The 14,020-nt window shown below is 39.3% G+C and overlaps 1 protein-coding gene across 1 annotated transcript in view; it reads left to right on the top strand.

The window, feature by feature from the left end:
• Nucleotides 1-5,044: 5,044 nt before the first annotated feature.
• The window catches only part of LOC124154874 (cyclin-dependent kinase 10), a 68,623-nt gene continuing 59,647 nt past the window's right edge, over nt 5,045-14,020 (top strand). The window contains exons 1-3 of the mRNA XM_046528676.1: nt 5,045-5,225; nt 5,317-5,456; nt 5,543-5,615. Coding sequence (XP_046384632.1) covers nt 5,216-5,225; nt 5,317-5,456; nt 5,543-5,615 — 223 coding nt within the window. The 5' untranslated portion in view covers nt 5,045-5,215. The remainder of the gene's footprint in view (nt 5,226-5,316; nt 5,457-5,542; nt 5,616-14,020) is intronic.

Raw genomic sequence — 14,020 nt, 5'->3', positions numbered from 1 at the left:
TATTGCTCACCCAACAAAATCCTGTCTGTCCTCGGGTCTTGTTTCAGCTCAGTTTTCCTTCCTGTTCATTGGGAAATGTGATCTTATTTGGGGAATAAAACTTCAGTCTGTCAATTTTGTGGATATCCAGCATCAATAACTATTATGTCTCCTCCTTTGTTTATTCTTGTGAGGAATCAAGTCATTTGAGAGTCAAAAAAGTCCTAAAAGAAATGAATTGAAAGCTGCAGCGGAAACATGAATGAAAGCATGATGAAGGGATAACTCAGAAATGTCATGGGGGTTAACCGAGAGACTCTTTGGAGATGGGAAACCAAACTGCAAAGATTCTTGAGAGATCGCAATGTGTAAAACTGCTGATGGAAGATAGATACATCAGCAATAGATGGAAACAGTGGGTGGAAGAACTACAATGAGGTCTGGAACCCATCAGAGAACAGTTCCAGATGACCAAGTGGAGGACTGTGGTCCTGGAATACTAAATAGAGAATTTGTTAGAGCCGTTTGGGATTTATAGATTTGAAGAATGCCCAGATAAATATGAAGTCAGTAGAGAGATAATCAAGGTGAGAAACTTCAAGATGCACTATATGGACTGCTAATAATCTGGAAAGCTGCCAAAAGACTTCGAGAGGAGATCAATGGTGGCCATTCCGAGAAAGGCTAGAGCTGACAAATGTATGGAGCACCAAACCCTGAGCCTAGTATCACATGCAACTAAAAATCTTCACTCGGATAATGGGAAGATCGTGGAACCAAGGTAAAATCAAAGAAAATTGGTCATGAAGCCAATTTGGAAGAATAGGTGGACATAGGAGGAAATGCTGAGTACTTTGGCTGTGGCTAGTGATTGAAAAAATGATTCACGTAAGGAAGCCATTGAAAGTAGCCTTTGTGGTCTTGGAAAAGGCATGCAATACTTTCAAATGGAATAAGCTGATCAATATGAAGAAGGAACTTGGGCTAGACTACAATGACAAAAGAATCATCTCCCAGCTCTACAGGGACAAGGTGGCCAATACACGTGCACAAAGAGAAAGAAATATATGTAGAGGTAAAAATTGACAAAGGGATCCAGCAAGAATGTAGCCTGTCACCAGTGCTATTCAATGAGTGCTATTCAATGAGTACATGGATGACATGCATAGAATGAAAGGGGACCAAGGTGAATGGAGAAGAAATGAACATGCCACAATTTGAAGTTGAAATTGAAATCATTGCTGATTATGGGGAAGACCTGTGGGACTTGATGACTGTGGCGGAGCCCTTCGTTTCGAGCGCCGTCACCAAGGTCAGCCACCTGGCTGAGGTCGTTGCCCTGGGACCCTGAGGTCCCTGCCGCTGCCGCCAGGGTACGCGGAACAGAGCGCCAGCAAGGCGCCGCGAGATTGAGACGCTCACGGAACGGCAGGGGAGAAGGACTTGAGACATAGACGAACTGTATCGCTAACCATCCAAATAAACGTGGTCGGATTTACTTCTGTTTAATTTATTGAAGTGAGGTTAATCACCTATATATCGCTTACCCCTTCAACCCCAGTTCTCCAACAACAAACCGACACCGGCTGGAAACCATTGGGTTTCTTTTCTAACAAACTCAATGCCGCAGAGAAGAACTACAGCCCATACGTTAGAGAGCTATTGGCCATTTACCGTGGAGTCAGCTACTTCAAGCACATGCTAGAAGGGCAAACTTTCACGATTTTTACAGGCCACAAACCAATAACAAATGCATTCAGGCAAAAGTCTGACAAGTGCTCACCCCGGCAATTCCGCTACCTTGACTTGATAGGCCAATTTTCAACGGATATCCGTCACGAAGCGGGGGCCGATAATGTTGCTGTGGACGCCTTGTCCCGAATTGAGGACGTGACTCATGCCATCGATTTTGAGGCACTAGGCTGTTCCCAGGAGGCTGACGAGGAACTGGCCTCCCTTCTCAACTCCCAGACATCCCTAAAACTGAAGGATGTGCACATCCCAGGGTGCAGTGTACAGTGAATGTGTGATGTGTCAGCATCCAACGTGCGACCATATGTCACACCCGCTTTCCGTCGCCAAGCATTCAATTCTATCCACAATCTTGCACACCCTGGAGTGAGAGCCACCATTAAATTATTGACAACTCTTTTCGTGTGACCATCAATCAACAAAGATTGCCGTCAGTGGGCTCGTTCCTGCATCCCCTGCCAGCGATCCAAAATCACATGGCACATCTCCTCACCCCTTTCTAATTTCTCTCTGCCAGGAGGGAGATTTGAACTTATACATATAGATCTTGTTGGTCCCCTCCCCATCTGCCGTGGTTACCGCTACTGCCTCACCTGTGTAGACCGCTTTACACGGTGGCCTGAGGCCATTCCTATGGAGGACATCTCCGCCGAAAGTGTGGCACGTACCTTCCTTCGGGATTGGTTGTCACGCTTCGGCATGCCTCAGCGAATCACCACGGACCAAGGCAGGCAATTTGAGAGTGCCCTTTTCCGCCAACTCTCCGATATAGCCGGTGCAGTCCACTTGAGGACATCTGCTTATCATCCGGCAGCAAATGGGATGGTGAAGCACTTCCACCGCCAACTAAAATGTGCCATCCGCTGCCACGACAAGCAGCAGTGGGTGGATGTACAGCCAGCAATCCTCTTGGGTTTCTGATGTGCGCTGAAGGAGGATATTCAAGCCACCCCAGCGGAGCTCGTATATGGCAAGCCACTGCGTCTTCCAGGAGAATTCCTCTCCCCCACAAGTGGCCCCACCCCCAACGTGGATCCTATTTCACCTCCCAGCTCCGGGAACACTTTGGAGGCCTGAGTCCACGACCAGCAGCACGCCATGGCACAGGGCATGCCTTCATTTTTAAGGACCTGCCATCGGCATCCCACGTTTTTGTGCGCCATGATGCAAGTCATGGTGCCCTCCAGGCCCCTTACAATGGCCCATACAAGGTCCTGCAGTGGGATAGTAAAACCTTTAAAGTTCGTTTGCCAAACCGCAATGTACACATTGCAATTGATCGACTGAAACCGGCATACAGCATCTCCGAGGAGCCAATCATCCCTGAGGAGAGGAGTGAAATCCTCATTCCGACCACCAGGAGGCAGCCATCAACCCAGGTGTTGCCATCTACCAGCATCCCTCCAGCTGATGGTCCAACTCCTACACCCGCAGCTCCAGGGGCAGAATATACGCTGCCCAGTGGCCACCCTAAAAGGCGTGTCCGTTTCCCGCAGCATCTGCTGAACTATCATCTCTAACCTACTCCATTTCTTTTCCCCCTCCAAACATTTGCCAATTGTATGCCTTTTTCTTTCTTTTCACTTCATATCCCTAACTCCTTCAATGACCAAAGATGAAAATTAATAGGAAAAAAAAGATATTTATATGCGGAAGGGAGAAAATTGTGTCAGACATTTGCCTCTAAGGGGAGAGATTCGAGCAAATGGAGTCACCCACTTAAATTGGGAGCTACCAGGAGCACTACAGACATCAAATGCCAGGGATGCCAACATACAAAAAATATTGGAGGGCCCAAACAGGGGATCTTGCCCCGGGAAATTTTGTAAGTTGTGAGTTTTAAGTTTTTTAAGCATTTTAGAAGAGCCATAAGATCAAAATTAGAACCCTGATAACTCGAATCTCGATATCTGGACACTCCAGGGAAAATCAACAAGCCTGACACATTTTTTCCTAACTCCCATAACGAATTTTTGAGGGGGCTTGGGCCCCATGGAGTAACGCCACTGTCAAACGCAGATTAGCCCCAGCTAATCTGCGTTTTTCTCTATTTATAGATTAGCTCTATGTATTCATGGTAAGGAGGCTGCTACTATGCTCCAGGAGCAAAAGACTGGAGCCTAGGAAACATTGAATGAAAAAATTTGTGTGGACAGTGAGAATCTATGATTTAGAAGCTTGTACCGTCAGAAAAAATTAGAGGCCTTTGAGGCCACATTAAAATACATACTATTTATGTATGATAGTGGGCAGTGGAAGTTGCTTGCCTCCAGAAATCTGGCAACAAATATGATTCTTTTCTTAATCCAACTTCCCTATTGTAATATATATCTCAGGTTACATCTCATTGTTAACTCTTGGAGACTTCTTGCACGGTCAACTCAGTCACCTTTACCTCAACTAAAAAAACTCATGAGACGGCCAAGTTTCATTTGCGGCACAGCCATCTTTTTTACTTCCCCTTTCACAATTTACATTACTTCCAGGAGGCGGAAGAGAACAAAATTTTGTCTTAAGATATACAACTTCATAATGTAAACCTTTGCAATGTATAGCACCTACGTTTTAATATATTTTTGAGTAAGATCTCGAACCACTTGAGTGCTGCTTGGTCATTCCTGTTACACATCCTTTTGCCCCTCCCAGGATACTGAGAATGTGGAACAAAAAATACTGCTGGAGCAAGGTCTTTCTTTCTTTTCTTGAGTCCTTGTGGAGGGCAAATAACTGGAGCAGCTTAGCCCTTAGAAATAAGTTAAAAGCTTGGAAACATTGGAAATGTCACCCTGGACCTCTGGGTATCGCATCGTTGAGTGCAGTGCAATGTCATTCATGTCATCTTCTTGATGTTTCTTATAAACCCACATGAGTTCACTATTTTTTATGCACAGAGGTTATATATATATAACTAAAATTTATTTCTACCTGAATTCCTTACAGAATATCTGTTCACTTATAGTATTTCATTATTTCTCAAACTAAAGAGCTGTATACCTCCTCGGTTTGACATTTCATTTGAAGAAGCAGCTTTAAGGTTTTTTGTAATCGGTTATAACTTTGTAAAATATTGATTGCTTTCATCATCAGTAGTCAACAATCTTATGATTGGTTTGACGCAGCTCTCTATTCCTCTCTCCTATCCACTAGCCTTTTGAAAAGAATAGACGATTGATTGCATTAGAACAACAATTTTATCCATCCTCTCTCCACCCAGCGCCAAGAAGTCGGTTTTCTTGTTTGAAAAGCGCGGTTAGCGAACGACCCATCGATTCTCTTCAACGATTACCGACCGATCGAGAGTATTCACCAGTATCGATATGCTTGCGATTGGCGCAGTGTTGATGTTTTGATGAAAATGGCATGAGCGGATTCCTGAATATGTTTTTTGGTTGAAACGTTTACGCCGTGGAAAGTGAATTTGATTGTGTGAGCATAGTGGTATATTTGGCAGTTTCCTCTTTCTGACGCCCTATTTTACGGAAAAATGACTAAAGGTATACTCATTTTCTAATTTCACTCAAGTCCTAATTCCGTTAAAATGCCGGATCAATCGAAATTAGATTAAATATTTTGTTTTTCTTATAGGAAAAAGGTCACTTGAGGGAGACCAAGAAGAAAATGCCCAAGGTGAAACTGGCCCTGACCCATCTGCTCCTGTAACACGCAGAGGAGTATTATTTTCTTTCCTTACCGGTAAACCTATGGAAATCCCGGAGCAAGACATGGTGTGCCAGATTTTAACTATGTTTGCAAAAATTTCATCATTTCACTTTGATGGTTTGGTATATCAATATTCTTTTTATCCTTTCAGCTGGGGAAGTGCCGGTTCGTCTCAGAATTTGAGAAGTTGAATAGGATCGGGGAAGGAACGTATGGAATTGTCTGTAAGTATGGATTAATTTTTCAGATGCTTCAAGGTATGATGAAGTATTTCATTCGTGGATTCATGTCATAGGGCTAAAAATTTTCACCACGGTGAAGATGAAATCCGCTATCATATTGAATTTATTAATATGAACAATGCTTAACCAACTCATGAAAAGCATTTGAGCCCTTGATGGTGGGACTAGAAATGGCGTTTTAATATCTATTCCACAGTATAGGTTACAAAAATTGTCCTTACTGCATCGGTATCAAGGTATACAATAAGTTGCCAAATGAGTTTTTGAAATGTTTCCATAAATTTAAATGTATCCTGGAGTAAAATTGAGCAACTTTTCATAAACAAAACTTATTACGCAGTACAGGAGTATCTTGACAATATGCTTCTACTCGATATGTAACTATAATTTATAAATGTCGCTTCTTGATGTACCTTCTTTTACCAAGGGTACTTGGATGTGAATTTATTTTATGTAAAGGTGTTCACTATGTATGTATAAGAAATTTCCTTCTCCAATGTTGTTTATTCCTTTTCTCTTTGTCTGCATTCCTGTAAGAATGATGGTGCATATTTTCCACATTCTGTAAAGAATATACATTTATTGGCAATATTATATTGGAAAAGTCAATTGGTTTTCATTACAGAAGTTAGCTCAATCATTTTATCGTGATCATCAAAGGTTATTGGACATTTTAGCATTTTGTATTGAGAATTTTCAATTGCTATTCTGTGAAGTGTCACCAACGTAAATACAAGCCACATCGCCTGCCCACACAGCACAAAGTGAATAATATGCACATAATATTCAAATATTATGCGAATATTATGCCACCACAATGGTATAAAACGCGCATATTATGTACGTAATATGTGCATATAAATGGTATAATGTCCTCATAAATTGCGATATTATGCGCATAATATGCGGAATGTATGCAGTGATGGAATGGCATAATATTTGCATATATACGGAATATATGCACCTTTTATGTACATGCACAATTTATACCATGGATGTGGCCTAAAATATATGCGCATATTATGCCCATATATACCATTTATATGCTCCTTTTATGTACATATTATGCACGATTTATACCATTGATGTGGCTATATATATGCACATATTATACCCATATATATATATGCACCTTTTATGTACATATTATGCACAATTTATACCATGGATGTGGCCTAAAAAATATATGCGCATATTATACCATTTATATGCTCCTTTTAGGCACGATTTATACCGTTGATGTGGCTAAATATACGCACATATTATACCCATATATACCATTAGTATGCACCTTTAGGTACATGTTATGCACATTTTATACCATATCTACGAACCTTTTATGCATATTTTATACCGTTGATGCGTGATAACATGCAGTTGCATAATATTCGAAAATTACATGAATAAAAATTGATTTCTGGAAACGAGGAGAAATTTAATGAATCATTCATGTAGACACAGCATAGGTACATTGCACTAAAACAAGGCACAATCCTTCATCGTTGTATCACAAATATACAAATATTCAGTTACGAGTCCTATATCATCGCAAATTTGGTTTAAATATCATGTGAATGACATCTAAAGACAAACATTCGCCCTTCCATAATCGTTACTCATGAAATTGCGATTAGAAAGTACAAAGTATGTCACACGAATTCACAATCACAACACTCGCGATGATTCCTTCCATGACATCCGCATGGTTGAACATCTACGGTCTTTTCTTAGCGAATGTATTAAAAATGGTCCAAAATGTGATTCCAAGCCACAAAGAGGTCTTCTAATCGCATAATTATCTCTGTGTTAGTCATAGAGTTGTGGCGAGCAATCACGCAAACGATGTAAGCAAGCCGTTCTTGAAAATGCACTCCGAAACAATAAAGATAATATTGTCATTAATAATCACAAACTAAAATAATTATATGCATATATGATCAAGTACGTGATATCTTCAGGGCGAAAGTGCAGCTCACAACCTGGTTCAGTACTTAATTGCCAAAACTTCGTCTTTCCTTGGAATAGCCTCCCTTCACTTTTCAAGCTGGGACTCTGACTGAAAAAGTACCGTCATAAGATATACATTAAGGTAATTAAAAAAATTAATTAAAGTACTGGGAATAACACTCAAAATTAGGAGCTGATAATTTCAGATTTGCTTTCTACCCTATGACAAACGACAACGACTCACGTACGTGTACTTACTTTGATTTTAAATAAAGTCCTGTTCTTCATGCCATGAAGCTTATTATTCCTTATCGTATATGCGTTACCAGAATAGTACTGTGACATAAAATAGTTCCGTAAACCCATCTTTTCCTCTTTAATATTAGATTTTTCAATAGACGTTCAATTCTCCCAACTACGGCAATATGGCTACGGCAACAACTAACAACAATGAACAACAACACAACGGCCATGGACAACGGCAATATGGCTACCAAGCTGCGTACCTCGCCAGACCGGAATATGCCGGTGTGTAAAATAAAAAAATAATAATAATTGTGGAGTATTCTGCGAACGATACGAAATTGTTAGTGATATATTAAAACATAAGTTTTCACATTTTTTGATACAGAGGATGTATGATCATCGATTTTTACGGATACAATCACAGTTTACGGCGGCATAATATTTAAATATAATGTGCATATTATTCGCATATTATGTGCATAATCGACGGAATATTATTTGCATATTATGCCTATCCATTTATGCAACTTTTATACTGAATAGGATTTTTGAGTTTGCTGGGTGGCCGTTAATTAATGATTCTTATAAGAATCATAATTAATGATAAAATGTTACTAACAACGAAATAATATACATACAATGTCAATATTATTAATAGTTTACGGTGGCATAATATTTAAATATAATGTGCATATTATTCGCATATTATGTGCATAATCGACGGAATATTATTTGCATATTATGCCTATCCATTTATGCAACTTTTATACTGAATAGGATTTTTGAGTTTGCTGGGTGGCAGTTGATTTATGATTCTTATATGAAACATAATCAACGATGGGATGTTACTAACAATGTAATAATATACATATTATGTCAATATTATAGTAATAGTTTATGGCGGCATAATATTTAAATATAATGTGCATATTATTCGCATAATATGTGCATAATCGACGGAATATTATTTGCATATTATACCTATCCATTTATGCAACTTTTATACGGTATAAATTTTGAGTGTGCTGTGTGGGTGAGGGTCATTCCACGTCAAATCACCCAGAAATTTTCAAAATGACACCCACCAACTCGGATTTTAATGACATTTTTGTCGCTAGCTACTATCACCTATCTAATGACCCATGTAAAATATTTCCTCTCTCACTCTCATAGTTTGCAAGATATGAGGAGTCAAAGTTTGAGATGTTGGCTCAGAAGTGGTGCTCGTGGGAGTCAAATTCCAGAGTGCAGGGCACAGGGTAAAAATTCATAACTCAGAAACCACAAAATATATTTGAATGAAATTTTGACCCCTTGTCTATCCAAGTACATAGCTTCCATAGTAATGTCTTTTATTCCCCATGCATTGTTATGTTAGCCAAAATGATGTCAACAGTTGTTAATTAGCCGATTTTTTTAGCTCAAAAACATAACTTCATATTTTCAGAATTATCACCAAAAGGCAGAGCAGTTAACTCATCCAATTTTTTTTTTAATTGAAGGTTAATATGTGCTCCAATATACTGTGAAATAAAAATGGTGGTGTTTTGACTGCCACCATGAGTATTTCAGGTTTTACTTTTTTTTCTGCCCCCGTGAGGGGGATTTTGGACACGTACTGTAAGATAATAAGTATAAGTGTATCCATACCTTCATGAGGATATATTTGAAATATTGATCAGTAAATCTAAGACCAAACGTGTAGTCTAGTGAATGTGGCTCTTGTTCATACAATTGTTTTTAATATCAATACTTGGCTTGTGGCAGCTGAGGGGAAAAGAGTCCAAATGGCTCAGAAATGTGAAATGATGCTTTTTTCCTGGAATTTACCCATTTTTCAAGTGTTTAGTGTATGGAAAAATTGGTATCAAAATACATTAGACTCTTACTGTGCATTAGAGGATAAATGGAAATACTAATTTAAGTAAAATTATTTAAATAATACATTTCAATGTGTTTAAGGCATCTCCTGAACATCTCTGGAGGCTCTCTCGGGCAACTAGACGCTTAAACGCTTAACAATACCACCAATTCCATCACATGGGGATTTTCCATGGCTTGTAGCAAAGAATGTCCATGATGACATTAAGGAGAAATCCTGGTAATGCTTGCAAAGATTGAGAAATTTTTTGCAGTTCTTGTACCGTCCTGCACAACCATCACTAAAGTAACTCAATTTTTTCACTAAAGTAAATTTTTCCTTAACAAAGCAAAATTTTATTCTTTGGGTTTCATAAACAAAAGCTACATCATGCTCCAAATCATCTGACAAGATGCATAAACTGGAAATAATAAGCTGTTTAGTCAGGTGATCTTTTGAGTATAAATCACAACAGGGTGTACAGTACAACTATCACTTGTCCAGTGATACCCTTGTGCCTCATCCTGGATAACATATGAGTAGTTCTCACTGAAGTCAAAGAGAACAGCTGCTTCTTGGGGTCCAAGATTTTCTTTCATTTGCTTAAGGTAGTTTGCCTGCAAGGTTCTTAGACGGTAAGGTTGCCTCATTCGTAACTGCGCATGCGCCAGCAGAAGTCCTGTTACGCTTGACACGTTGGTTGTCATGATTGCCCGAGGTTTAACCCTATGACCTTTGACCCCATTATGAATTTCGGAGGTCAAAAATCAACAATACGGATCTATGAACTGCCTAACCGACTTTGGCACCCTCCAAAACCTATCGCTTGACACGTTGGTTGTCATGATTGCCCGAGGTTTAACCCGATGACCTTTGACCCCCATTCTGACCCTCAGAGGTCAAAAAATCCACACTACGGATCTATGAACTGCCTAACCGACTTTGGCACCCTTCAAAACCCATGGTTTGACACGTTGGTTGTCATGATGGCCCGACGTTTAACTCTATGACCTTTGACCCCCATTGTGACCCTCGGAGGTCAATTAGTGATAATAAGGGTTTTTGGACTTTACCAATGACTTGGGCACCCTATAAAACCCATGGATCGACACCTTTGTTGGTATACTATTCTTTTTGCCACCTTTATGACCTTGACGGTGACCTTACTGGGTCAACAGTTGAATTTTCGTGAATAAAAGTATTATTTTCGGGTTTCTCGTGTCCGAAAACCTAAGAATAGTCATCTTGGTCAATGAAATTCAGACTTTTTTCTATCTCGATTTTTTAAACATTGAAATTAAGGCAAATTTTGGTTTGGACCCACATTGTGAGGTCAAAAGGTCAAAATTGTAAAAAAATTTTTACACTCAACAAAACTTAGGACCTTTTCCCATAAGTACATATGCTAATTTTAATGAACATTGCTCCATGCAAAAATTTACAGGTCAAAAATGACACACGACCCTTGGGACAGTCTGTATTTTCAAAGCCCGTCGAAGAATGAAAACGAGCATAATTTCTATTTAAAAAGTTGCAGAACTGTAATTTTTTGAAGCAACTAATTTGGTTTTTGCGTATTTTACTCCCAGCCATATTAATCTAAGTTTAAATTATATTGCGGAAGTAGCAAGGAAAACAGTGTTTTGAGAGTTACAGGAAGGAAGTGTGGACACAGAATCAACTCGCACACCTTCCCATTTCATCACTTCATCAGGAAATTATGGCGTCTGAATACACGAATTTATCTTTTTTTAAATCTTATCATCATTATTTTCATAAATCGGCCTTCAATTTAAAATTCTGCTTATAGTGTTCGATAGAGGGTAAATTCAAGAACTCGCCGCGGTAAGCAGTTAGGCCCGCGGAAAGGCTAGAATTTGAAATGGCGCTGGAAGTTGGGTCTACCGTGACGTCAAGCCAATGGGAGCCCGAGTCGCGAATGAGGCAACCTTTACTTTAAGAACCTTGGTTTGCCTGTACCTTCGTAATAAATGAATGGGGCACCAGTTTTTCCACTCTTTCAATTAAAGTTAATCGGTACTCATCAAATGTCGCAGTGAAGTTCACCAGTTGATATCTGTCCTTGGAAACCCACTGACTGTATGAAACTTCATCTCTGGGGTCACATTGTTCAAACTTTTTCAGCAGTAAGCTTTTCAATTTTTCACGTGAAGGACTCGTAGAGCAGTGTCGCAGTATACGGTCCCTATTATTTCTAGAGCACATGAAATAACCAATTAGGTCCTGGCTTGTTTCCTCTATATTACAGACATTAAGCAGTAGGTTGACATTTTAATGAATTGAGCAAACACACACTGAATGCGTTCCAGGAGATCCTGCTACCACAAACCATTTTGGACCTAGGTTGCAGAATTTAGAAAAGCCAATTTTAATTCTGGGGAAGTCAAATTTAAAAGTGGAATACAATTCCTTCAAGTTAGCAAGTAATAATCTCTTCTGAACATGTACATTTTTGGAGATACTAATGGAATCTTTCTTTCCAGGCATCATTCTGGAGTACTCATCACTTTCATAGAAAGTCCTAACTAATTGTAATGTTTTATTTTTGCCTTCCTTTTTCTCAATTCAGGTGCAGCTAATTTTCCATTGTCTCTGAAAAGTTCTCTTGCTTGGCAGGCAGTGTACTCACTCACATGAAACTCTTCCATTACTTTCTTCCTGCTCCATGAAGTTGGTACCAATGATAACAGATGTACCGTTCCTTGATGAGTGCTTGATGTGTCAACTTTTTGTTTGATTAAGTCTATGAGCACATCGATATCATGAACTTTCTGAAGTAGTTCTTTTGGGAGTTTTGGGTCATCCTTTTCTGGAGATAATTCTTTATCAAGAACTCTTTTAACTTTCCTTTTAAAATTACTGCATGCTGACTCTACTTTCCTTTTAGTGTAGGTTGACCTTCTGTGAGATGATATGCCGTGGAATTTTAAAGGTGACTCCTCTTTATCTTGCAGCGTTCTGTTAAGTAGCTCAGTTGATTTTTCTTGGGATACTGTTGTTTGAAAATTCAAAATACTATCATTGCTGTCTTTATCTACTGCTTCAACATCAGAAAGCTCATTTTCAAACCTGGATTGTTTCTGTACTTCCTCCCTACATGGCTGGCATATTTTCATTCCTGGCACTAATTTCTGAAGAGTTGGGATTTTACAGGCCTTTTCTGCAAATTCAAGACTTTCATTTCTCAGTGATTTTGATATTTTCTTCTTGTGGCTCTTAAAAGGATCAAGACAATATATTTGGTAGGTTTTATACTTTTTCAAATAGTATATTCTGTGATGTTCGCAGACATTGGATAGGACTTCCCCAGGTACACCACATCTGAGAGATAACAGCTGTTTTTGAAGCATACTCATGATCTCAATTTTGTTCAGTTGCACCACTGGTGTGTAGCTTTTTTTTGAGGCAATCAGATGCAGTTACTTTTCCAATGCTGCACAGTTCAACAATTTGCTCATTTTGAAGCATAGTGGAGACACTAACCTTTTTTAATGTCGAAGTTCATGATGCGCAGCTACGCCTAACTCATAGCACACACAATTAATGTACTGGTAAATATACACTGTTCGTACACACAGAATAAACTTGGACACCCATGGAGCATCTTCACACAAGAAGACTTGGCAGAAGACTAAAAGTGGTACCCTAGAATCTATTTTGATTTATCATGCCCTCACTGTGATACATTGAAACATTTTATTCTTCCTAATGTAGAGGTTGCACTTAATTCTCTTATTCCTTGGGGAGATGGAATAACACTGGAAAGTGAGGCTGAATAGGTGGGATTGTATTACCTTCTCAAGTTTGTCATGTAATACAATCATATGTGAGACAGGGGAGAAGGGCACATAATGTCAGCATTATCTCTCCCAGTGAAATAGAAATTTAATACTCCAGTTGCCATCAAGGAATGTGGATATTGGTGACAACCTACTGCATATCTATAAGTAATACCATTTGCTCTGCCAGCTCTTCCATCACCAAGGGTCTGGAAGACCGTACTTCTTCTGTGAAAGTGAGGCTAACTTTGTACAACTCCAGTTCAGCGGGACTCATTTAATCACTTTTTCACAGATCTTAATAAACTTGTACATTGCATGTGCTTATGATGACCACTGGTTTTTTGGATTAGTGATTTCTAAACACGAGGAAGAACTTGATGTGAAAGTGAAATTTATGCATCCATATGGAAAATCCCCATGTGATGGAATTGGTGGTACTGTTAAGCGTTTAAGCGTCTAGTTGCCCGAGAGAGCCTCCAGAGATGTTCAGGAGATGCCTTAAACACATTGATATGTATTATTTAAATAAT

This window comes from Ischnura elegans, chromosome 1 (genome assembly GCF_921293095.1).
Source record: "Ischnura elegans chromosome 1, ioIscEleg1.1, whole genome shotgun sequence".
Classification (NCBI taxonomy): Eukaryota; Metazoa; Arthropoda; class Insecta; order Odonata; family Coenagrionidae; genus Ischnura; species Ischnura elegans.
This window is presented reverse-complemented; position numbering and strand designations above follow the sequence as displayed.